At 43.6% G+C, this 25,659-nt stretch overlaps 1 protein-coding gene across 2 annotated transcripts in view; it reads right to left on the reverse strand.

The window, feature by feature from the left end:
- The window catches only part of FSTL4 (follistatin like 4), a 685,476-nt gene that overhangs the window by 236,537 nt on the left and 423,280 nt on the right, over positions 1-25,659 (reverse strand). For both annotated transcript variants that reach the window (XM_038772898.1, XM_038772897.1), the window contains exons 5-6: positions 14,173-14,363; positions 5,537-5,657 (exon numbers count right to left, since the gene is read on the reverse strand). In XM_038772898.1, coding sequence (XP_038628826.1) covers positions 5,537-5,657; positions 14,173-14,363 — 312 coding nt within the window. The remainder of the gene's footprint in view (positions 1-5,536; positions 5,658-14,172; positions 14,364-25,659) is intronic.

Consider the following 25,659-nt stretch of genomic DNA (forward strand, 5'->3'; position numbering starts at 1 on the left):
TATCTTTATTTCTATTTATTCTGATGACTTGACACTTGTCCACATGTTTTGTTTTGTTGTCTGTCTCCCCCTTCTAGACTGTCAGCCCATTGTTGAGTAGGAACCGTCTCTATATGTTGCCAACTTGTACTTCCCAAGTGCTTAGTACAGTGCTCTGCACACAGTAAGCGCTCAATAAATACAATTGAATAAATGAATGAATGACTAAGTCCTCATTTCCTCTACTTCCTCTTCCTACTGCATTGCCCTTGCACTTGGATTTGTACCCTTTATTCACCCCACTCTCAGCCCCACTTATGTACCTAGACATTTTTTTTGTATTTCTATTCATGTCTGTCTCCCCTTCTAGACTGTAGGCTACTTGTGGACAGGGAAAGTGTTTACCAACTCTGTTTTATTGAACTATCCCAAGTGCTTAGTACAGTGTTCTGCATAAAGTAAATGCTCAATAAATATGATAGATTGATTCTGTTCAGAGTAGAATTAGATCACAGATAATGGAAAGGCCTCAACTTTTTGATTAACCACTGTCGAGAAAAGACACAAAAGCAATTCTACTTGTCACGAGGCCTGTCAGGAAGCGTACATTCTGCTGTTCCTCTGTTTACTGAAATTCTAGAGATTTACACTGATTAACATAAATTGACCACTGTCGAGAAAAGACACAAAAGCAATTCTACTTGTCATGAGGCCTGTCAGGAAGCGTACGTTCTGCTGTTCCTCTGTTTACTGAAATTCTAGAGATTTACACTGATTAACATAAATTGAATAATAATAACAATTATGGTATTTGTTAAATTCTTATGTGCCAGGCACTGTACTAAGGGCTAAGGTGGATACAAGTAAATCAGGTTGGACAGAGTTCCTTTCCCATGTAGGGCTCTCAATCTCAATCCCCATTTTACAGGTGAGGTAACTGAGGCATAGAAAAGTGAAGTGACTTGCCCAAGGCCACAGAGCAGACATGTGGCAGAGCTGGGATTAGAAACCATGACCTTCTGACTCCCAGGCCCATGCTCTATCCACTACACCATCTGCTTCAGAACCGGTCCCATTAGGACTAAAAATACCACGTGATTTTGAAAATTGAATGTGACACTTGGGAGAGGGTTCACTGCTGGGAGAAAAGGGAGTGACTTATTGTAGTCACTGTGCCAAGAAGTATCAAGGTCACCTTCATATTTCGCTTCCCCCTCAGCACAAAACCAGAGGCCTTGAAACAACTTTGGCCTCAGGGCTTTGGGGGAGGGCAAAATTAGATTCTCCTGTTATGATGTCACTGAACTTAATTAGATTCCACAGTTTGGTGAACAATCATCTCTGCAAAGTTAGAGAGAACAATCGAGGAATTGACTGACCTGTGGTGGACCCTGAAGGGAGACCTGTCAGAGTGAGTTTCAGGTGGTAAGCAAGAGAGGTCCCTGCCTCAGGGTGCAGGGTCAGAAGGGGAGACCACTGTACAAATTTGGAAGTTCCCCTCTGGCCACCACTGCATCACACAGGTCAGAAATGGCGCTTGGGTTTACAGGGACCTGAGTGGGGAGTGGGACGACCCAGGAACTGGGGAGGGGTCACAGTCCTGCCGGTGACATGCTTTAAACTGGGTTTAGAGTTTAGAGTTTCAGGTGGACTTAGCTAAGACATCATTATGTTACGCTGCGTGCCTGAAGAAGCACTTGCAGTGCCAGGGGTTTCATGGCAACCAGCCTAGTGATGGGATGGTAATTCTTTTTCCTCCTCAGTGCGATTGCAAATCTGAAGCTGGCACCGGGAGTTGCTGCGGTCCTGGGGTATAATGCAGCCAAGATGTGTCAATCTTTCTATCTCCCTCTGTCTGCTCAAGCCACCCTTGGCTTAGCCCAGCTGACTTCCCAGCCCACAATGGCACAGAATTAATGCGAATGAACAAGAATTTCAGAGTCAGCAAAAGGCAATGAAGCATCTGACAAGTTGGATTCATTCCTTAGCACAGACAACTATTTGGAGAGGAGATGTTTTGGAAAGGACCTGCTAGGAACACGTGGATAAGGCAGATTTTCCAGAAAAATTGAGCTGTCACTGAGCACTTCCCTCAAACTCCAGAAGCCACCACATTTCTGAACAAAATAGCCCACCCTTTAAGCTTAAGGATTCAGATCCAACTGAAACAATAAAATGACAGGTTAGCTAATTCTGTCCAACTATTATTACCAGTTTTGAGCATGGCATAAAGACTTTCTCCTATAATGTTCTTAATATCACTTTCTGGTTTTCAACAAGATATGTTTTAATGCTTATTGATTACTGGCTAATAACTTGTCCCTCTCTGCCTCATTCCCATTCCCTATTTAAAATTTACTGAACCATGAACGAATCACCAGAGTTACGGGGATTTAGACTCCGATTTTTGTGTCTCTGAAAAATCACTGATCCCAGCAGTTGTGTGTCAAGTCTCTAGAGCTGGGTTAATTCGTTTTATGGCTTCCTTGATGCCTTTGGTTTTATATTCCATTGCATTTCTATTATTTGGGTGGGAGTGTGATAAATTAGGTGGCGGTCAGGGTCAAAACAAGTCCAAGGTGAATCTAATTTTTAACTCACTTTCAAAAGCGATTATTCCAAAGCTTTCTTAATGACACATGGAAATGTGGGGAAATACTTCAGAAGAGGACTTCTGCTGAAGTAGAAGTGCAAAAATTATTTGTCTCCTCAGGGTTTGAGGTCTTTGAAGGCCTCCAGGAGGCCTTCCCAGACTGAGCCCCCTCCTTCCTCTCCCCCTTCCCCCGCTTCCCATCTCCCAGCCTTACCTCCTTCCCCGCCCCACAGCACCTGTATATATGTATATATGTTTGTACGTATTTATTACTCTATTTATTTATTTATTTTATTTGTACATATTTATTCTATTTATTTTGTTAATATGTTTTGTTTTGTTGTCTGTCTCCCCCTTCTAGACTTTGACCCCGATGTTGGGTAGGGATCGTCTCTATACGTTGCCAACTCATACTTCCCAAGTGCTTAGTACACTGCTCTGCACAGAGTATGCGCTCAATAAATATGATTGAATGAATGAATGAATATGAAGGAGCCATCAGGCATGGAAATAAACCACTCTCATTTTGGGGGTCCAATGATTCTTAGTATGGCAATGGGGAACCCTTACAAACTACTGAAATTCCCAAGGAATCCTCATAATGTTGTTGTAGACAATGGCAGTCGGTTAGTTCTGCCCTCAACCTGGCCTGGTAAACAGCACTATTGGTAATCAATTCTTGAAGTATTTAGAAAGGACATTCTCTGCATTTATTAACAGCCCAATTAAGCAGATCATCCTATGTCAGTTCATTAAAGATTCTCTCTCTTCTGGGGGGTAAGAAATTGCTCTCCAGACTCATTTACCTAACACTGGTCTTCCTTGTCTCTGTGGTGAAACAAGGGGATTATGCGAAAGTATGGACATGATGGAGGAGGAGGAAGAGGAAAATAAAAAGAAAGAACAGAATAGAAGGAGGATGATAATGGGGAGGTGGAAGAAGAGAAGTAGCATGGTCAAGAGGAAAGAGCACGGGCCTCAGAGTCGGAGGACCCGGGTTCAAATCCTGGCTCTGCCACTTGACTGTTGTGTAATCGTAGGCAAGTCATTTAGTTTCTTTGTGCCTCAGTTATCTCACCTGTAAAATGAGGATGAAGAAACTATTCTCGATCCTAGATAGGCTGTGAGCCCCATGTCGGGCAGGTAAATCTTGTATTTACCAAAGGTTTACCACAGTACTTGGCACATAATAAGTCCCAACAAATACAATTATTATTACCACTATTAGTTCTCTGTACATAGAAAGCACTTAATAACAGCTTGGATCCGTATGCTTTGGGCATTTGGTATTCACCTCAGCTCCCCTGGTAAACACAACTCTATGAATGATTTATTTTTATTAATGTCTCTCTCTCCCCCTCTAAACTTTAAGCTCATTGTGGGCCAAGAAAATGTTTACCAACTCTATGATACAGTACACACCCAAGTACTCTGCACACAGCAAGTTCTCAATAAATACCATAGATTGACTGATAAATACCATCAATTGATTAAAAAAAGGGAGGAAGAGAAGGAAGATGGGAACAAGAGAAAACAGGGAGAGAGTAAGGTGGCCAGAGAAGGGGGAATGAGAGCATGATGTTGTCGCGATATTTTCTTAACCTGGAAAAGCACAGCGCTTCGACTGTTCTTGTGCCCAGCAGCACAACTGGCATTGGCCTCTCAGCTTTGAAACTCTATTTTCTTGTATCCACCCCAATGCTTACTATAATGCCTGGCACATAGTAAGCACTTAAATACCACGATTATCATTATTATTATTGTTATTATTATTAAAGGCTGTGGAACCCAGTGCTGCTTTGGTCTACCACAGTTGCAAGAGCCTTCTCCTGTGTATCTCGCATTCTTTTGCCCACCGACCCTAGTTGGACTTGCACTTGAACTTTTCTCTCAGGCCACGTCTTTCTCTTGACCATTTCTCACTGTAGCCCTTCCCCTCTCTTTCCTGGCACATCCAATACTTCATTCTTCACCTGCTGCCTAACACTGGAAAACTCTTTTAAGGTTTCAGTCTGATGGAGAGAGCTACTGCTCCACCCAGGCCCATGTGACCCCATAGAAAAGGAGCCCTCTACCTTCAAAGTGCGTTTTGAGTGACTAGCATTGCCTGGACAGAAAAACTCCCTTCACAACAGGCCTCTTGTACTGGAATAACAGGTACATGAGGCTCCAAATACAACAAACCACATTTGCAAACAAGGTGTCTGCCAGATATTCACCAGCCAACTGTGGGGAAAAATCCAAGGAGCCTGCCTTTTTCTCCCCAACTCCAATCCCAACCTGTCCTGCTCACATTTGGCTATGGCGCTTAAGCAGAGGAAACGCGCAGCTGCTACAAACTTTAGAAGGTCACTGCAGATCCCCTTTACCACACTGAAAAGGTCAGGATTTTCAGATTCCCTTTCCCTTGTTTGAACGTAGTTGAAAATGATCCATTCTGGCCCTGGATTTTATTACTCTGGGGGGTATAACCTTCAGCGATATCCATGAGTTTCAGCCATTGGTGTCTTAGTTATTTCTGAGTTCATTTTTTTTCAGTGTTTATCCTGCCATTTCATCCCTGATGAAATCCTCCTTCCTCTCGGGCTTCCGGTTTAGAGCTGATCATGGAGCATACATGGAAGAAGGAACACTGCAACATATATAAAATTTACAGCTCTCACTAACTGCCATTCCAGTTACAAGTCCTAAGATGTCCAGTCTGCACAATCAAACACTTTGGAAGATATCTAAAGCAATAATAATGGAGAAAGAAACCTTGTTCTTCAAAAATACACAGAGATCTGCTGTTTTCTGCTTTTTTAAAAACAAATTTCTACCAGCTTTAAGAATAAAAAAACCTAATAAGATACCAAGCATGACATAAAAGACAACTTGGACCACGCTGGAAAAAATGCTGCTTAGTTGTCTAAATAGATAATGGCAGAGCACATTGTCCCCCGGGAAAGTTGGATCACAACTTACGGAATGCAGTGTACAGTTCCTGAAGGGTCAGGAAACCGTCGTTGTTGTAATCATCAAATCGGAGAAGGTCTTCCGGCATACAATCCAAGAAATCACCCTCTAAATCCTCCTTCTTCATTAACTATTTATGGACAGGGAGACAAATGAACAGGCACCTGTAATACACTGGAATGATCCAAAATGATCATTAACCTGTAAGAAGTGGGTTAGAACGGAAGGATGGAGAACGCCTTTCTACTGTCCTTTACGTCATTCCAGTAGGGACTTTGGCCTGTCCAAATGGCCACATTTCCTCCCCTTTGAATATCGAGCCTTCCTCAGCAATCACAGGCAGTGTTGGTGTAGCCTCGGGTTAGTCAAGGGAAGCCCAGCCCTGGATATACTGGAGGGACAGTGAAGGGCCCCCTTGAGACCTTGGGCCAGTCGCTTCACTTGTCTTGTCTCAGTTACCTCATTTGTAAAATGGGGATTAATATTGTGAATCCTGTGTGGGATGTGGACTGTGTCTCCTGCTTCTCTTGTATCTACTCCATCACTTAGTACAGTGACTGGCACGGAGAAAGCACTTAATAAATACCATTAGGAAAAAAGAAGCGGGGGATGGGGGGGAGCTGTTTGACCAATCCCAGGGGCCTCTACAGAGAATGTGGTGGTGTGGAGTAGGGCTTCCCTGCCTGCCCTAAAAGTGGGTTTGTGCAGGGGAATTCTTGACATGCTATTTATTTAGCACTATACCGTGCGCCTGGGAAAGTACATCAGAAATGACAAGACCCTTTCCCTGCCCTTTCCCTGCTCACTAATGGTCAAGGCTACAATCAAAATATTTTGAAATAATGAAATGAACAGAAGTAATTCAATGTACAACTGAATCCACAACAATACATAAGTGCTGAGGATAAACGTAAGTACCCAAGAGGAGACTGTAGGACTGATAGTCCTCACTTATCTTGGTGTTCTGGTACTACATACTGACCAAAGTTTCTTCCCTATTACCTCATCGCTAGATTTTTATGGCCTGTCATGAGTTGGGAAACTCTTATTGAAGCAAAGTAGTCAGACTGGTCCTTCTCTATCAGTCAATCAATGGCAATTATTGAGGTCTTACTATGCGCAGAGCACTGTACTCGGGAAAGTACAATACAACATAATTAGTGGACATGTTCCTCCCCATAATGATCTTATAATCTAGAGGGGTGATAGAGTGGAGGTGCAGGTTGGAAGCTGTTTTAGAAACTACCTTCATGGCTGGCTACTCCTACAGCTGTGTCTAAGATGGGGGATCTCTGGTAGGAGCATCTCCAAAAGAAGAAAACAATGTTGCTGGGGTGTAGGAGACTTTTCCCTTTATTTATCTTCTTCCCTTGGCCTATTTTAAAGGCAATTTAAAATGATAATGCTAAGAAAACATACCCTTCACCTACCAAGTAAAAATGTTCAATAAAAGTGAAATCTACCATAACTTCCCAGATCAATCTTCAAAAGATGGAAATTTTCCTTTGTCTACTTTCTTATGGAAAATTGATAAACTTTTCATAAGTCTGACAAGTTTTTACTAGCTTCTTTGATTTAGTGTCACACACTCAAAAAACCCCACTTCGACTGTACTGTATGCAGCAGATTTATGAAATGGACTTAAAATACATTAAATTTTAAAATGGAAATAACAGTCCAATTACCACATTGGTTAATAGCCTCATACGCCCACAACTGTGAAATCTTTCTAATGTTTCACAGGAACAGGCCCAGAGGGTGAAGTGCTCATAAAAACCTAAATCTGCTTAAAGATAAAATTTGACCTTCTGTGCATCTCCTGTTCCTGGACATATTTTACTCAAAGGCAAACAGGACACTCCGTCAGCCATAAACCTGGAGCTATGCTTCGACTGGAACTGACTCAGTGTTGTGGCAGACCAGGCTCCTGCCCCATCATGATGGCAATCAACATCTTCCGTGAGATTCGGGTCTGGACTCACTTTTCCTCATCTCCCTTGCCTCTGGGATATGATGGCCCAGACTCCATAGCATGCTGGGATACTATTTCCCAGCTCTGGACTGCTCTACAGTCACTCAGACCATGAGTTCCATGTTGGGGCAGGAACAGTCAGTGCCTGATCTTATTATTCTGTATCTACCCCAGGGTTAGTTCAGTGTTCAGCATGTAGAAAGCACCTAACAAGTACTACAATTATGTATCATTATTATATCAGCAGAAAAGAAGTGCTGAGGAAAGCAGCGTGACCCATTGGAGAGAGCCCAGGAATCAGGTGCTCTGGATTCCTACCCCAACTCAGCCATCGGGCTGATTTGTGACTTCGGGCAAATCATTTAACTCTCTGTGGCTCAGTTTCTTCTTCTGTAAATTGGGAAATAAATGCTTGTTCTCCCTCCCTGTTGGACTGTGAGCCCTATGTGGGACAGGAACTGTGTCTGAATTATCTTGCAATTACTCCCAGCTTAACAAAGACCACAATCATTATCATTGTTATTATTGCTATTATTAATATTATTAAGCAACAACTCCCCAGGGATGCATGTTGTTCACTTGAGGGAACCTGGGATCAAACGTCATGTCTACTTGTCAAGAAATGATGGACAAGTGGATCCACCTGGGTCACTGACCTGATGGCGGATCTGTAAGGATGGATGGAAAATGAAGTCTTGGGCTTAGTGAAGTACCTTGGGATCGAATCGTCATAAAGACAAAATCAAATTCCTCATTGGAAAATAAAGTGTGTGCTATTTTGGTTTCATTCTGTGGAGATTCCAATTCCAAAGGAGACAAATGGCTGTCCTGCAGAATGCTCTACATCTATACACAGGGACTCCCTCGGCACTAAACCCTCTACATTGGTTCCACAATAATAGTATTCAAAACCCTAAACAAAGTATGGTTTCCCAGGGAAAATAAACCAAAATGCAGTAATGTAGTCCCAAAATCAAAAAAATTGCCCCAACAAAACAAAATGAATCTTTCAAAGTGATGAAAAACACAACTATAGTAACATGATCAAACAGCTAAGTTTGTATAGACCAGTAATGAAATAGTTTTAATTAGATGCATTTTTCTTTGAATGTGGCCCAAAAGATGTTTTGGACCCATATGAGGTATAGATCTGTCATTAATCTAATGCTAAACATAGAACAAACAGCTGTTGAAGTGGGCTGTTAATATCTCTACTGAAGTCAATGAAAGTATTTCAAAGACTGAGGGACTGAGGAAGGGAATCAGAGTGTGAAAAGAGGGCCGTGCTTATTAAAAGGGCAGCTGGAACTCATTCACTGGGTTATCTGTAGATTCCCATATTGTAGATTATTTTTATGGATTACAGGTGGGATTACTGGAGAAGCAGCATGATTTAGTGAAAAAAGCACAAGCTTGGGAGTCAGAGGATGTGGGTTCAATCCTGGCTCCACCACTTGTCTGCTGTGTGACCTTGGGAAAGCCACTTAACTTCCCTGTTCCTCAGTTACTTCATCTATAAAATGGGGATTAATACTGGGAGTCCCATGTGGGACAACCTGATTACCTTGTATTTATCCCAGTGCTTAGAACAGTGCTTGGCACATAGTAAGCGCTTAAAAAAATACTATTATTATTATTAGTGAATGGAGCATGGGCATAGGAGTCAGAAGGATTTGTGTTCTAATCCCAGCTCTGCCACATATCTGCTGTTTGACCTTAGGCAAATTGCCTGAGTTACCTCATCTGGAAAATGGGGATTAAGACTGTGAACCCTATGTGGTACAGGGACTGTGTCCAGCCCAATTACCTTGTATCTACCCCAATGCTTAGTACATTGCCTAGACCATAGTAAGTCCTTAATAAATGCCATAATTATTACTATTATTATTTAAGACCACACACCAGAGTCCACATTGGTTTGGGCCATCCCCATATTGGGGCATCCTAAGGAGACTGGGGTGGATAAGGAAATTGGAGTTCATCAGGACTTCCCAGGGGGCCGAGAAAGGAGGGAGATGAGAGATTAGGTGAAAGTTCAACAAGTCAGCTGAAATCCAGGGTGGAGGGGGGAAGGAGCACAAGGAACACCTTAGACCTAACTAGCCCCCTTGGTCCACCAAAAGTGGTCTAATTAATAATAATAGTAGTATTTATTAAGTTTTATGAGCCAAACATTGCACTAGGTGCTGGCATAGATACAAGATAATCAGGTCACACACAGTCCCCATCCCACCTACGTCTCACAGTCTAAGTAGGAGAGAGAACAAGCACTGAATCTCCATATGGAGATGAGAAAACTGAGGTACAGAAAAGGGAAGTGACTTCCCCAAAGTCATACATCAGACAAGGAGTAGGCCTGAGATTAGTACCAAGGTGGTCTGACTCCTGGGTCTCTGCTCTTTCCACTAGACCCATAAGGACCAGTCTCTCTGTCACCCTTGAGTCTGGGGCTGTTTGGAAAAGTTTTGTCTCAGAACCAGAGCCCCCAGGGCAGCTAAATCAAGCTGATCCTGAACCATCCCCAGAGAACTGGCTGGCACCATTTAGGAAAATAGGACACCGATAGCTAATTTGCTTCCATTCAACAAACCATAAATCCACGGGATCTATTAGGTAACAGTATTAGGTGGAGCAGGGTATTAAGTGCTTGGGAGAGAATGACAGAGGTTAGAGACACTTCTAACCTTACAATCTAGTTGGAGAGGACAGACGAAAAATAGTTACAGATAGCTATAATAAGAGGATGGATTGGGGATAAGTGCTTAAATAGTAAAATGCATAAACAGATATGCACAAAACTGGCATGGGTGGCTGTGGGGCCATGAGTACTGAAGTTGTAGTAAGGAGGATGGCCTTGAGAGAAGAAAATTAGTCAGAGAATGCCTTTAATCTACCTTGGCCTCCTGGCCTATCCTTATGGCCCAACATGAACATATCATACAAGAATAATAATGTTTATTATACATTTTCTCTGTGCAAAAGCACTAAGTGCTGGGAAAGAAAACCTGAATGAACATTAGACCTCAAGTCCTCAAAATCTAGGACTCTATGCCAGATACATCCCCCAAAATCAAAGAATGGGATAGTAGTAATGGTATTTAACGAGCTCCTACTGAGAGTGAGAGAGAAAAAGACAGTGATAGAGCCAGAAGCAGAGGAAGTGAGAGAGATCCTGAAAGACTGATCATGGTACTGGCAGATAAACTTCTACTGGTACACAAGAGTGTAGCTGTACTAACATGTGATAGAGAATTCCTTCCATAGCTTGTGCATGTAAGGATTGCCCCTGGCTGCATATGTTACCCACATGCTTAGCATTTTTGCTTCTCCCTTTTGGTATTATAATATTCTGGATGCCTCCGATCCACGACAAATAATCTAATTCTTACTCTTACTCAATTTCTTATTGCTGTATCCAGGCAGATCTATCTTCTGCTCCTGTCTCATAGCAAGCATCCACGGCTCTGCCACATCACTTGAGATTTGCTTCACTGCATTTCTGAATCATTGTAATGCCCACTCTGATTACCTTTGCCCCATTTCAGTTCACCATACAGTAGCTTAGAGGTAACATCTAGTCACCCACTCTCTTGACATGCCCTCCCCTGGGGTGGTGTGATGAGAAGCACCGCCTCAGTGCTGGTGGCCTAAAATTGTTCCAATATTGTACTGTGATCCTATTTTACCTCTTGATGTTAAGTATGGTGTGTAAGTGGCATTGGTGGAACTCCTCTTAATTTGAAATAGGCTCTTTGATACAGCCAGGTCTCACAGCAATGATGAAAGTTGGATTACAATTGGCCATAAACCTTCAATTTAGTTGGAATCTTGATGCCAAGATAGTGCCACACTCTGTCAGTCTCCCAAAGTGGGTATCAGATTTCTTGATTTAGTTTTTTGCCTAGGTAACAGAATGCAGTGGCCACATTTAGCTCTGTTTCACCAGTGGCTCAGAAGACTTGCTGGAATCTTGCCACTGATGAAGAGCTTTGAAGTTCTACAAGTTTCTGCAGCCAGTTCTCTTTCTTCTTGAAGATGGTGATAACCATGGCCTCTGAAACCCTGTGAAGTTTCCTCAGTGATCCTTGGCTCAAGGAAGAGTCTGGGGCAAGTTAAGAAGCAGTGTTGCATAGAAGATAGAACAGTGATTGGCACATAGCAAGCGCTTAACAAATACCATTATTATTTTAGAATACAGGCCTGGAAGTCAAAAGGACCTGGGTTCTAGTCCTGTCGCCTCCACTTGTCTGCTGGGTGATACTGGGCAGGTTACTTAACTTCTCTGTGCCTCAGTTCCCTCATTTGTAAAATGGGGATTAAGACTGTGATCCCTGTGTAGGACAGGGACTGTGTCCAACCTGATTAGCTTGTATCTTCCTCAGGGCTTAGTACTGTGCTTGGCACATAGTAAGCACTTAACAAATACCATAAAAAATAAAAAAGTTGTGGAAGTGTATGACCATGGCTCAGTGGAAAGAGCTCAGGCTTTAGAATCAGAGGTCATGGGTTCAAATCCCAGCTCCGCCAACTGTCAGCTGTGTGATTTTGGGCAAGTCATTTAACTTCTCTATGCCTCAGTTACCTCATCTGTAAAATGGGGATTAAAACTGTGAGGCCCCTGTGGGACAACCTGATCGCCTTGTAACCTCCCCAGTGCTTAGAACAGTGTTTTACACATAGTAAAGTGCTTAACAAATATCATTATTATTATTATTAGTATTACTATAATACCACTTCCTTATGGTTTCCTCTCTGTGATGAGGGTGGAGGTATCTCTACTCTTCTAGACCATAATCTTGTTGCAGGCAGGGAACATGTCTACCAATTCTGTGGCACTGTACTTTCCCAAGTGCTTAGTACTGAACTTTGCATACAGTAAGCGCTCAATAAATTCCACTGTTTGATTGATCTTCAGGGCTGTTGGGGCATGGGGGCCCATCTATCTGTCTCTGGAGATTGCGTAAGTCCTTACTTTGGTTTCAGCTGCTGAAGGCCCAGATCTCTCCTGCCTGCACATCCATCACTGGTCCCACAGGTTTCTTAGCTTGTTCTAGGTTCCATGATTAGATTTGAAAGGTCTACAAGTTTCTGTTTCCCTGCAAGAACTTTATTGATTTTGGTGTCATCCTCAACAAAGCAGCCTGGTGTTTTCCTCTGGCAGCACCTCATAGGCTGCCTGGTATACAGTATCTGGAGAAAGACCTAATCATTGGGGCCACTGGCTGATGCAGCGAAATTTCTTGCCTTAAAAGAGCTGTTTTGATGTTATCGCTAAGTTTCTTGTTTGGGTTTCCCTTCTCCAGGAACCTGACCTCCGTCCAGCTGGGAGGCTCGGGAGCCACTTCCACAGCACCCTGGCTTGATCCTGAATGAAAATCTGGAATGAGTCTGAAGATGGTCTACCCCCTACCGTGCCCCACATCTAGCCATTTAATGTGACCATCCTTCAGCTCTCACCAGTGGGGGATGAGATCATTTTAGCTGCCATTGCTCAGATCCTGGACACATGCAAGGGGCCTTCACCTTTTTCTTGTCCCAGCTTGATCAAGTATAGCAGAGACAAGAGAGGGTGAGCGGCATTGTGTAAACCACTGCCATGCTCGAGTCCTTAGCCCAGGAAAACTTCTGATCCTTTATGATGGGAGACTCTGTCACCATCATCTCTTATTAGATGAGGGGGAAAAGCTGTGTCATGGCTGGCACATTCATGGAGCAGAAGCAGGTCATTGTAGCTTAATGGGCCAAGCCCACATTGCCCAGTGATTTTTCTCCATGCTTCAGCATCCCTGCCTATCTCTGCACTGAAATTTTCCAGGAGGGTCAGCTTGCCAGACACTGGCTCTGCTATACTAAATCTGTCCCCATTCTACACTGTCCACAGCCCCGCTTGCAGATGTGGGTAGTTAGAATCTGCTGCAGACTAAATATTGTTTTCTAACAATATGAGAATGAGGTCAGTGCTCTTGATAGCAAGCATCTGGGCTGAATCAATGTACTGAGATAAATAAAGAAAAAATGGAATTGGAGTTGGATTCAATTAATCCTTGCTTGCCTTTTCATTCCCCAGGTATATTGCATTGATATTGACTCTAATGTTTTCTCTTTGTTGCCTTGAAACCATGAAGACTGTGCACAGGAATCAGTTTAAATTTCAGGGCTGTGTGCTTTGTTAATGTTGTCAATTAGAGAAACCCAAATAGCTCCAAGTGCTGGTAATTAAAGATTAGCGGTTTCAATTGGAGTGTGTCTTCCGCCACAGTACCACAGTCTGATAAACAACCCTTCTATAACTGCAGAGGGAAGCAGGGGGAATAAAGCTGTGAAAATGTCTAACCTCACCATCACAAGAAGAAAAGGATTTGAGGAAGGAAAAGGGTTTATTCTCTAATTAAAATACTTCTGAATGTCGTGCATTGTTTCTTTTACCTGCTCACGAGGAGAACTTTGAGACTCGGATAATAGCCTAAATCTCTTTCCACCTAAAGCTCTCCTCGTCCCCGAAGGACATGGGAGAGAGACTCCTCTTCCAAGGGAGATTTCCTCCTTCACTTAACGGGAGACAGTTACAAATGACTCTTCTTACAATAATCCTATGGTCTCATAGTCAATTTGCGCTCTGAATGAAAAATATGAGTCACTTCATAATTCAATTTCCTTTGAACAATAAACTCACCTGAGCCAGTTCAGTGCCACTGAGGTGCCCATCGCTGTTGACATCGGCGTACTTAAACATATCTTCGACCAGGAGACGTTTCTGGGGTGTACTCTCACCCGTCTCCACCCCTCTCCAGGGCTGGCGGTGGGCTTGGAGATCCAGGACAATGCTTTTCATGCGGCTGAAGTCCGCCATCGTACACACATCCCCTGAAAGAGAAAACTCCATCACCAACCTCTTACTGCCCCCGGGCATACATTTGAAAGGAAAAACGCAAGCTTCCCACGTCCGGGAAATTTACGGATTCACCTCAGGGATGGTTTTAGGAAATCTTAGAACAATTCCTTTCCAGAAAGACACTTCTATTTTCCTTAATCCCACCTTATGGGGAGCTCTGCGGCATGTTGCCACACGGATTTAGATGTTTTAGCTCACCAGCCCCTGTGCCAGGCTGAATAATTCCCCTGTGTAGCTGGTTAATTCTGCTCAGATGGACTGGGAATGAAGGCCAGTGGCTGCTCTGTGATTCCAGATGGAGGGTGGAACTCCAGCAAATCCCCCTAGACTGTAAACTCAGTATGGGCAGGGAATGTGTCTGCTAATTCTGTTGTATTGTACTCTACCAAGCATTTACGACAGAGCTCTGAACATAGTAAGCACTCAATAAATACCATTGATTGATCCCCTGTTCACATGAGAAGGAGCTTTGCCTAGTGATTAGAGCAGGGGCCTGGGAGTTGGAAGGACCTGGGTTCTAATCCTAACTCAATCACTTGTCTGTTTTGTGTGTTTTGGCAAGTCACAAGTTCTGTGTGCCTCAGTTACCTCATCTGCTGAATTGGGATTAAGAGCATGAGCCCTATGTGGGACATGGACTGAGTCCAACAATCAATCAATTGCATTTATTGAACTCTTACTATGTGCACTGTATGCTAAGAACTTGGGAGGATACAACAGACAAATTCAGTCCAACCCAATTAGCTTGTATCTACCCCAGTGCTTAGTACAGTGCTTGGCCCTTAACAAATATCATTTAAAAAATACATTTTTTTGTTTTGTAAACTGTGATAATAGTGTCCACTGGGGTGGAGAGATGGGTCAGAAAACACTAGTGCCCCAGATATAGGCTTGTATGGGGCGGGGGGGAGAATTAATAATGGTAACAATAGTAAGAAAAACAATGCTATTTGTTAAGCACTTACTATGAGTCAAACATTACAATACATGCTAGGGTAGCTGTAAGATAAGCAGAACACACACAGTCGCCATTGAGCTCACAGTCCATGGGGAGGGAGAATAGGTATTTCAGTGCTTTGCACATAGTAAGTGCTTAACAAATACCATCATTATTATTCCCAATTTACAGGTGAGGAAATGGAGGCACAGAGACCTCAAATGACTGTGAGCCCAAGGGCACACAAATGGGTACGTCACTTCACTGAGAAACATGTGGACTCTGGGGTAGGATACGAGAATGGAAAAGGGGCTAATTCATTGAGGCCCATGTTCTATCCACTATTCCATGCTGCTTACCATTATAAAATTCTTAAATGGAAAGTCATTGTCAAAGCCCGTTGTCAAAGCTCATTTAGAAAAATATATTTCCTGAAAGCCAGTTTGGTAAATCAAACTGCCTTCACTCTGCACAGCTAGTCGATGCCTGCTGTGTGGAAATTGGGGAATCATGTTGACATTAAGCCCATTCAAATTTCACAATTTTCTTCCGGATGGTCTTGGAGCCCTTCCTGAGCCTGCCTGGAGCCAACCCTGCTTCACCACTCAATCCACTGGTTGTTTGTATTGATTGCCCACTGTGCACAATGCACTGTACTAAATACTTGGGAGAGGACAACTGAGTAAGAGATAAAGTCCCTGCCCTCAAGGGCTTTAAAGACCATAGGGGGAGACAGACAGACCCAAGATAGTCACAAGACCCACAGCTGTTGAGACCAGTGGAAGGTTACCTGGTAAATAAGTGTGAGCTGATGTAATCAGCAATCGGTGGTATTTACTGAGCACTTCCTGTAAGTAGGGTACTCAGTGCTTGGGAGAGTGCAACAGAATTGGTAGACATACTGCCATGTAAATCCAGAACATGTACAAGTGCTGAGGCATATAAATACCCACTAGACCATGGTGGTGGGCAGGAAGCTTGTCTACCAACCCTGTTATACTGTACTCTCCCAAGCACCTAGTACAGTGCTCTGCACCAAGTAACTGCTCAATAAATGACTGATTGACTGAAATTCAGAAGTTAAGATCAGCCGTCGGATGGAGCTCACACTGAGGGCAGGGAACATGTCTACCAACTTTGTTACACTGTATTCTCTACAGTGCTTTGTACAGTGTTCTGCATACAAAAAGCACTCAAAAAACCCCATTGATGATGATGCATTCTGAGAAGGTGGAGTTTAATCGGGGATACTTTACAGGCCCTGATGATCTAGAAATGAGGCACCTGTTGAACTCAGGAAACATTGTGCATTTGTAACAGATTAAGTCCTTGCTCTGCACCCATCCCTGAGCGAAGCTGTGGGATATATCCAAGATAGTCAGATAGGACAGAGTCCCTGCACTACATGGGGCTCCCAGGCTAAGAGGAAAGGAAAGCAGGTAATTTTTCTCCATTTTTCAGATGAGAAGATTGAGGGCCAGAGAAAGTAAGTAACTCATTCAAGGTGACAACTCGCCAGAAGTAGAACTGGAACTAGAACACAGGCCTCCTGACTCCCAACTCCCATCCCTTCCCACTTGGTCATGCTACCACCCTGTCTCTGTTTTAGAACAACCACATTTTTGAATGATGAGATACCTACTGGAGGGGTTTGGGAAGAAAAGTAGTGTGCTCTGGGGGAAAGGGCACAGTCCTGGGAGTCTGAGGACATGGGCTCTAATCCTCTTTCCCCCACTTTTCTGCTGTGTGACCTTGGGCAAGTCACTTAACCTCTCTGTGCCTCAGTTACCTATCTGAAAATGGGAATTCAATACCTTTTCTCTCTCTGACAGACTGTAGGCACCATGTGGGACAGGGACTGTGTTCGACCTGTTTTCTTGTACCTACCACAGCACTTGCTTAAAAAATGGTAATAATAATGAGTAACAGTTAATTAATAGAATTTCTTGATCAAATAGACGAGTGACTATGTACCAATGATGAAAGCTTTAGAATTAGATTTTTCTGGGTATCTCCCTTTATCAATGCTAAGTTGTTCTGCCCATGTCTAATGCTCAGTGGAAATAGGCCATAATAACTCTATTCAAGTTAGTCAAAACACTTTAGAGGAAGGGGAAGGAGAAGGAAAGTGCTTAAACCAGGGAAATCTCCATAGCGTTATTTCAAAGGGAGAGAGTAGTCTGAAAGACCAGCATTAAAATTCAATAGCCTTACAGTCAGAGAGCAGGAGAAGGGGAGTGTTCTAATTGAAAGGACCCATACCCAGGGCAGACTCTCAGGCAGTTGCAGAGCAAGGTCCGGGTGACGAATCAAAGCCCTCCCCCTCCCAGGAGAAGGGTTACAGGGGGCAGAGGGTCAGGCACATAATTGATTACAGTTACCCTACAGGATGCTTCTGGCCTAAACAAGGTCGCCAGTAAAACAACACCTGCACTTAGATTTGCTCCCTTTTATCACCCCTCCCTCAGTCCCACAGCACTTATGTACAGACCCGTAATTTATTTATTTACCTAAGTGCATGTCTCCCCCTCTAGACTGTAGGATTATTGTGGGTAGAGAATGTGTTTTATTGTTTTATTATACTCTCATAAGTGCTCAGTACAGTGCTCTGTCGACAGCAATCAATAAGTACCATTGATTGATTAAGGAAGGATAAGCAGCCCCATAGGTCTTGGGAAGCAGCATCACCTAGTGGATAGAGCACAGGCCTGGAAGTCAGAAGGATCTGGGTTCTAATCCCGGCTCCACCTCTTGTCTGCTGTGTGACCTGGGGCAAGTCACTTCACTTCTCTGTGTCTCAGTTACCTCATCTGTAAAATGGTGAGTAGACTGTGAGCCTCATGTGGGACAGGGACGGTGTCCAATCTGATTAGCTCGTACCTACCCCAGCACTTAGAATAGTGCTTGACACATAGTAGGCACTTAACAAATACCACTGTTATTATTATCACTCCAGTTTCCCCATCCACTCTACCTGATTTTAGTTTATTCTGGATACAAAGGAACATTGGAATGGGATGCTCTGCCTTTTCCCCCAACCTTCTCAGCTGCCCCAGTTGGCTCAGGGGTCAAAAGATGTTTGACTGCATTGTTCGACTGGTTTTATTCAGATCTTTGACCCAATTCAACCATTGGTCCCCCTAGTTTCTCCATAAATTGGGCTCCTCATCAGGATCTGTGCTTGATCTAGTTAACCTGGTTCGAAGACATGCCGAGAAGTAGAACCAGGACACCCAAGGCATCCTTGGACTTGACTAAACATCTGAAATCCAAGCCCCTTAAATGCACGGAAACAAACACGACAAGTCTGAAGATTCCATAAGCACCTCGGACTGCATACAAAATGAGCTGGATGAGGGTCTATGATAGCCTCTAACCATCAGCTCCATAAAAGAGGCCAAACACTAATTCAGGCAATGTGGTCTTTGGATACTATTGCTCACAGTGCCCGAGGAAAAGCCTGAGAATCCGGCTTCTCTGGGCTAGTGTTTCTTCCCTTATACTGCAGAGTCACCTCTCTCGATCTTCTGGCACTCACAGATACAAAGAGACACTTAGCAAATTACATGGGGCTGTGGGCTGGCACTTCCAATCTTGTCCCGGAAAAACAGATGGGGATTGATTTCATGGGCCCTGCTTAAAAGCGAGGAGTTGGATTATGGATGAGCAAAAGTGACAGACACAGGTTCAGTCCTTCCTTTTCAAGAGGCTTCACACTGGGAGGCAGAATCAAATCCCTTTTCCTTGTCCAGATTTGGAAATCATTCCTCCCCTCTCCCAAGAATGAAGTGTTAGACCAAGGGAATCCTCACAAAACATGTTAGAAATGGTCCAGATTAATCATATTTTTTAGCTAAATCCTGAGAACATCAACAAATGGGAGTAATGCTGCTTCAGTTGATTCTACAACATTCACAAGTGGATTACCTGCTTTGTGGATTATCCACTCCACAGTTCTGGGATACGAGCTGGTCTTCCTCCCAGCATTTGTCCACAGAGCAGCAGCAGTAGTTGCAGCAGCAGCAGCAGGTCATGACAAAGGCTCTCAGTAAGTTCCTTTGACCCTGAACTTCCTAAAGACATCAAATCTACCGTCTCCCTTCAGTTGTCAATGAAGCTTCCACTGGCTCCTCCTTTTCTTTGCTGGCTCCCTCATCATTGCACCCACAGCTGGGAAACACCACTGTCAGGGATGGGAAAGTAGGAGTGGCACTGAGCAAACCACTGGCACCACACATATGGCCAACTGCCTTCCTTCCCTGCTTGGGCTCCAGTTTCCTCATCTGTTGAATGGGGAAAAGACAAGCTATCCCCTGTCCCTATCTTTTGGATTGCTAATTCTAATTGGGAAACAAGAGCTCAAACTCTGACTAGACTTGCATTATTAGCAAAAGCTGTGCTGTAATTTGCTCCTTACATAGTGGCTCTGAGGCTCAATTTCTTAGCTTGCATCTCTTCTCAGGAAAACAGCACTGAATGAGAGACTCTCCAAAGCTCCTGTTGTGTTCCTTCCACCTGCTTCAACTCCCTGCAGACCTGGACACCCAACTTTAAATCCACTCACTTCCACATCAAACAAAACTCCTCTCCATTGGCTTTAAAGCACTCAATCACCTTGCCCCCTCTTACCTTACCTCACCACTCTCCTACTACAACCCCGCCCGTATGCTGTGCTCCTCTAATGCTAAACATTTGATTGTGCCTCAGTCTTGTCTGTCTCACTGCCAACTCTTTGCCCACATCCTGTGTCTGGCCTGTAACACCCTCCCTCCTCAAATCTGACAGACAATAACTCTCCCCTTCTTTGAAGCATTACTGAAAGCACATTTCCACCAAGGAGCCTTCTCTAAGCCCTCCTTTTATCTTCTCCCACTCCCTCCTGCATCACCCTGACTTGCCTCATCCCCCCTTCCGGTCCCACGGCACATATCTGTAATTTATGTATATTAATGTCTGTCTCCCCCTCAAGACTGTAAGCTTGTTGTGGGCAGGGAATATGTCTGTTTACTGTTATATTGTACTCTCCCAAGTGCTTAGTACAATGCTCTGCACACAGTAAGTGCGCAATAAATGCAATTGAATGAATGAATGAAATCCCTCTCCTCAGTCAGTTTCATCCGGCCAAGGACTCAGAAACAGTGACAATACCTGGACTTCCATTTCCAGCGTGCAACTCTTCAGTTTGAAACAGACTGGGGATGGTTTTAAAGCTCAGGTGTGGGGAGTGACGCAGCCTCTTATCGGTGGTGCAGGATAAATCTCAACTCAGTCACAAAGATTTCAGGAATAAGACCCAACGAGAAGGAGCTGAATGTAGACCTGGTGGTTTACGGGGGTTTACTCCTGCTTTCTTGTCCCTGGAAGTTATGTTCCTTCTAGAACAGTGAGTGCAATGATGAGGGAACAGGAGGAGCTGATGGAAGGTTAAACTGAAGCTTCATTAACACTGCAGAGGGATGGTAGATTTAGTTTCCTAAAAATGTTTAATTCCAGAGGGCAAGCAGATAGAGGGGTGTAGAGTTGAGTTCTGGGCACAACAAAAATTAATGAACTAAGTGCTGGAATGGAGACCGAATTAAGCATTGTGATTGCAGACAGAATAATAATCAGACCCTCAAAACTACGAGGTCCAGCATGGGAACACCATTACCAGGAAGGCGGCAGCAAAAGTGATCAATCAATCGATCATGTTTATTGACCACTTACTATGTGCAGAGCACTCTACTAAATTCTGAGGAGAGTACAATATAAATGAGAAGACTACATACGCATATCAGTAGTCACTCCACCTCATCTCCCACAGCACTTATATATATATCTTTATTCTTGGTTATTTCCCCTACTTGCAATTTATTTTAATGTCTCTCTCCCCTGCTAGATGGCAAGCTCTTAGATCGGGGGTCATATCTATGACTTCTGTTGTACTCTACCAAATACCTATTACAGTGCTCAACACAGAATGAGTGCTCAATAAATGAGCACTTCCAGAGGAGAAGCAATGTGGCCTGGTGGACAAAGAATGAGCCTGGGACTCAGAGGACCTAGGTTCTAGTTCCACAACCACTTGTATGATCAAGTGTATGATCATCTGTAAAATGGAGATTAAATTCCACTCCCTCCTACTTAGACTGTGAGCCCTATGTGGAGCAGGGACTCTGTCTGACCTAATTTAATTGTGAAAAGTAGCGAGGCTCAGTGGAAAGAGCAGGGGCTTGGGAGTCAGAAATCATGGGTTCTAATCCCGCCTCCACCCTTTGTCTGCTGTGTGACTTTGGGCAAGCCACTGCACTTCTCTGGGCCTCAGTTACCTCATCTGTAAAATGGGGATTAAGAGTGTGAGCCCCATGTGGGACAACCTTTGATCACCTTGTAACCTCCCCAGCGCTTAGAACAATGCTTTGCACATAGTGCTTACCAAATACCAAAATTATTATTAAGTACTTAGTACAGTGCTCTACGCTGCACACAGTAAGCGTTCAATAAATACGATTGAATGAACCACTTCAGGGCTTAATACAGTGCTTGAAACATAATAAGTGTGTAATGATAATAACATTGATGGCATTTGTTAAGCGCTTACTATGTGCGAAGCACTGTTCTAAGCACTGGGGGGGGGGGTGGATACCAGGGAATCAGGTTGTCCCACGTGGGGCTCACAACAACAAATTTTACCACTGTCACTATTATCAGTAGGGCCTGTGAGAAAATATTCGTTCTGCCCCTTTTCCCTGGCTTTTCTTCCTATCTGCTGGAATCCCTGTCCGTGGGACACAGCTGACAGGAAGGGGGATAAAGGAAGACAAAAATCTTCCTTTTTTTGGCTTTGGGAACCATCCAAGGAAACAAACCTTTTCAACACCAAGGCATAGCTAAGGCAGAAATGCTTGGCAGTGCTTAGAACATTCCCCTCCTGTGCCCCTGAGGGGCAGTGGGGATTAGTGGAAGGAAAACGGGCCTCAGGCTCTGAAGACCTGGGTTCTAATTCCGACTGCCACTTGTCTGCTGGGTGATCTTGGCAAATCACTTAACTTCTGTTAGTCTCAGTTTCCTCATCTGTAAAATGGGGGCAAAATGCCTATTCACCCTCCCTGTTAAATTGTGAGCCCCATGTGAGGCAGGGATTGTGTTTGACTGATTTTGTTGTATCTATGCCAGTGCTCATTACAGTGCTTGAGGCACAGTATACACTTAACCAATGCCACAGTTATTTTTCCAAAGCTTCCATATGCTCATACGAACACCAGAGAATGGACTGCCACCCCTTCTTCGGTTCCCCCTTTTGCAGGCTTCTATGCTTTTCCTAGCGCCTCACCTGCCAGCATCAATCCAACTCATTCTAGTTTTTAACTTTTTCTCTTTTTATTCTAAAAGGCATTTGTTAATCACTTACCATACGCCAGACACTGTACTAAGCACTGGGGTAGATATAAAATGATCAGGTTGAACACAGTCTGTGTCCCATATAGGGCTCACAGTCTTAATCCCCACTTTACAGATGAGGTAACTGAGGCATGGAGAAATTGCCCAACATCACACAATTGACAGAGCTGCATTAGAACTCACGTCCACTTGGCATCAGGGGCTGCTTTTAGGGTCTCCTTTAGTAGATAAAGTATTGATCAGCCTGTCAAGAAATATAGAATTGGAATATAGAATGGAATATAGAAAATTCCATTTTCATGTCAGAACTTGATAATGAACTTCATTTATCAAGCCCATTCTCCAGGAGAAAGGTCAGCAGTGAGTCTGGCTAAATTGTTATGACATCTCATTAATCTGGTTTCCTCAATAATTGTCCCCTTTTGAACATTCTAATATTTTCCCCTTCCAAAGCTGCCTCTCTCTGCATCGAAGGAAATTATTATCCCAGGATTGCTGGCACATCCTCATTTAATTTTTGAGCCGAGGCAGATAATAAGCAGGTAGCAACCTCTAGAATTGAATGTCCATCAGAGGCACATTTTTTCTAAGAGGAAAAAGGATTGAATCTTCCATTTCTATTTATTTGGGGAATAAGCAATGCTTAGATTTGGGTAACTTTTTAACTTGGCTTTCAGGTACTGTCTCTGTGGAATGCAGAATCATGTAGTACAAAAATAGCGTCTGTAATGCATGAAAATGGATTTGTTTTGGCTTAATGTTTATGTAACGACTAAGCACAGAACCACATTTGCAGGCTGCTCCCTTGTCCTCTGGGAGATCATCATTTAAAACAGAGCAATGCACATGTCCTGCCTTCTGAATGCCCAATGGGTAGCTGGTCATTCCTCTTTGGCATTTATTTTTGCCTTTCGGGTGGGCTGGATTTCAGTTTCTTTATGTTCATTTCATTCCCCAATTTGGGAGACTTAAAATGAAGCCTCCTGAATAAGCCTTGTTTGGCAGATATTTTGGGAAGGCTAGAGTTGTGGTGAGTCCACATCCCATTATGAAAATAGAGGGGAGAAGCAATGTGGCCTAGAAGAAAGAGCATGGGCCTGGCAATCAGAGACTTTGTTCTGATGCTGGCTTCACCACTGCCCCACTGCGTGACCATGGACAAGACATTTAACATCTTTATCCCTCCATTTCTTCATCTGTAAAATGAGGATACCTTCTCTTAGATTATGAGCCCCATGTAGGATGGGAACTGTGTCCAATATCACTTTCTTACGGGTATCCCAGAGCTCAGGATAGTGCTTGGAACATAGTTGATGGTTAACAGCCACAACTGAGTATGATAATTGAAATTTCTATTTCTTCCCTCCTTTTCCATTGGTTTCACTATCTTGGCCTGACCACAGGCCCACTTCCTGCCTCAGTCATGCTCCTCCTGGACGTCTACCTCTTGCTTGAGCCTTGGGTCATCCCAAGTCCCCTCCTCTCATTAATAAGCCCTGCCTGTTCCTCTGCCATTCTTCCTGTGGAAGCCATTCCTGTTCCTCCTGTGACATCTGCTCTTCCTCATTACATCTCTATCCTCTTATTACTTTTTCTTTCTTTGTTGCTGCCTAGGCTAAGACATGTTCTTTGCTTCCACTAGACTGTAAACTCATTGTGGGTAGGGCATGTGTCTACCAACTCTGTTAAAATGTACTCTCTCAAACACTTAGTACAGTGGTCTGCACACAATAATAATAATAATGGCATTTATTAAGCGCTTACTATGTGCAAAGCACTGTTCTAAGCACTGGGGAAGTACAAGGTGATCAGGTTGTCCCATGGGGGGCTCACAGTCTTAATACCCATTTTACAGATAAGGTAACTGAGGCACAGAGAAGTGACTTGCCCAAAGTCACACAGCTGACAATTGGCAGAGTTGGGATTTGAACCCATGACCTCTGACTCCAAAGCCTGTCCCCTTTCCGCTGAGCCACACTGCTTCTCAGGTAAAGCAGCCCCTTTGGCAGAGCTCAGAAGTAAGGGAGTTTAATGTTCCAAATGCCTTTTTTTCATGATATCTGTTAAGCCCTTACTAAGTGCCAGGCACTGTACTAAATGCTGGGGTAGATACAAGCCAATCAGGTTGCACACCGCCCATGTCCCACATTGGACTCCCAGTCTTAATCCCCATTTTACAGATGAGGTAACTGAAGTCCAGAGAAGTGATGCAACTTGCCCAAAGTCACACAGCAGTTAAGTGACAGAGCTGCTTTCTTTCATGATATTTATTAAGCCCTTACTATGTGCCAGGCACTGTAATAATAATAATAATAATGATGGCATTTGTTAAGTGCTTACTATGTGAGAAGCACTCAGGAAGTATGATTGATTGATTTTTCCACTTTGCCAGAGATTTCACATAATCCAAAGGTAGGTTGAAGGAGTCCAAGCCAAGAAACAGGGCCTTGCTCAGTGGGTGAATTCTAGGTAACAGAGCGCTAGAAGATTGTTTTTTCAACTCTCAGAATGACCTGCTGATTATAGACCCAGGGTGAGAGGAGGTGAGAAGAAGGGAGACAGGCAAGTGACTTCCTGAAAGGAACTTGAGAAGAGGAGCTTTCTCCCTCCGTTGCTGTGAGAATGGTGGCTGGGGCTGAGGGAGGAACGCTTCTACAACATGCTCCTTGAGTGCAGAGGTCAAGTCCACTATCTCTATTGCAGCTTCAAAAGCACTTTTCACACAGAGTAAGTGCTCAGTAATTACCACTGACTGAGTGACCAGGGACTACGTTTGACCTGATTATCCTGTATCTATCTCAGCAAGTAGAGTATTTGGCACAGCATAAGGGCTTAACAAAAACTATAATTATTACTCTTACTACTACTAATAAAAAGATACGACTGCCACAGTCTAGCTGCACAGAGAGGGTAGGCATATGGCCATTCCATATTGAAAGATCCTTATTCGG

Source organism: Tachyglossus aculeatus, chromosome X1 (assembly GCF_015852505.1).
Source record: "Tachyglossus aculeatus isolate mTacAcu1 chromosome X1, mTacAcu1.pri, whole genome shotgun sequence".
Taxonomy (NCBI): Eukaryota; Metazoa; Chordata; class Mammalia; order Monotremata; family Tachyglossidae; genus Tachyglossus; species Tachyglossus aculeatus.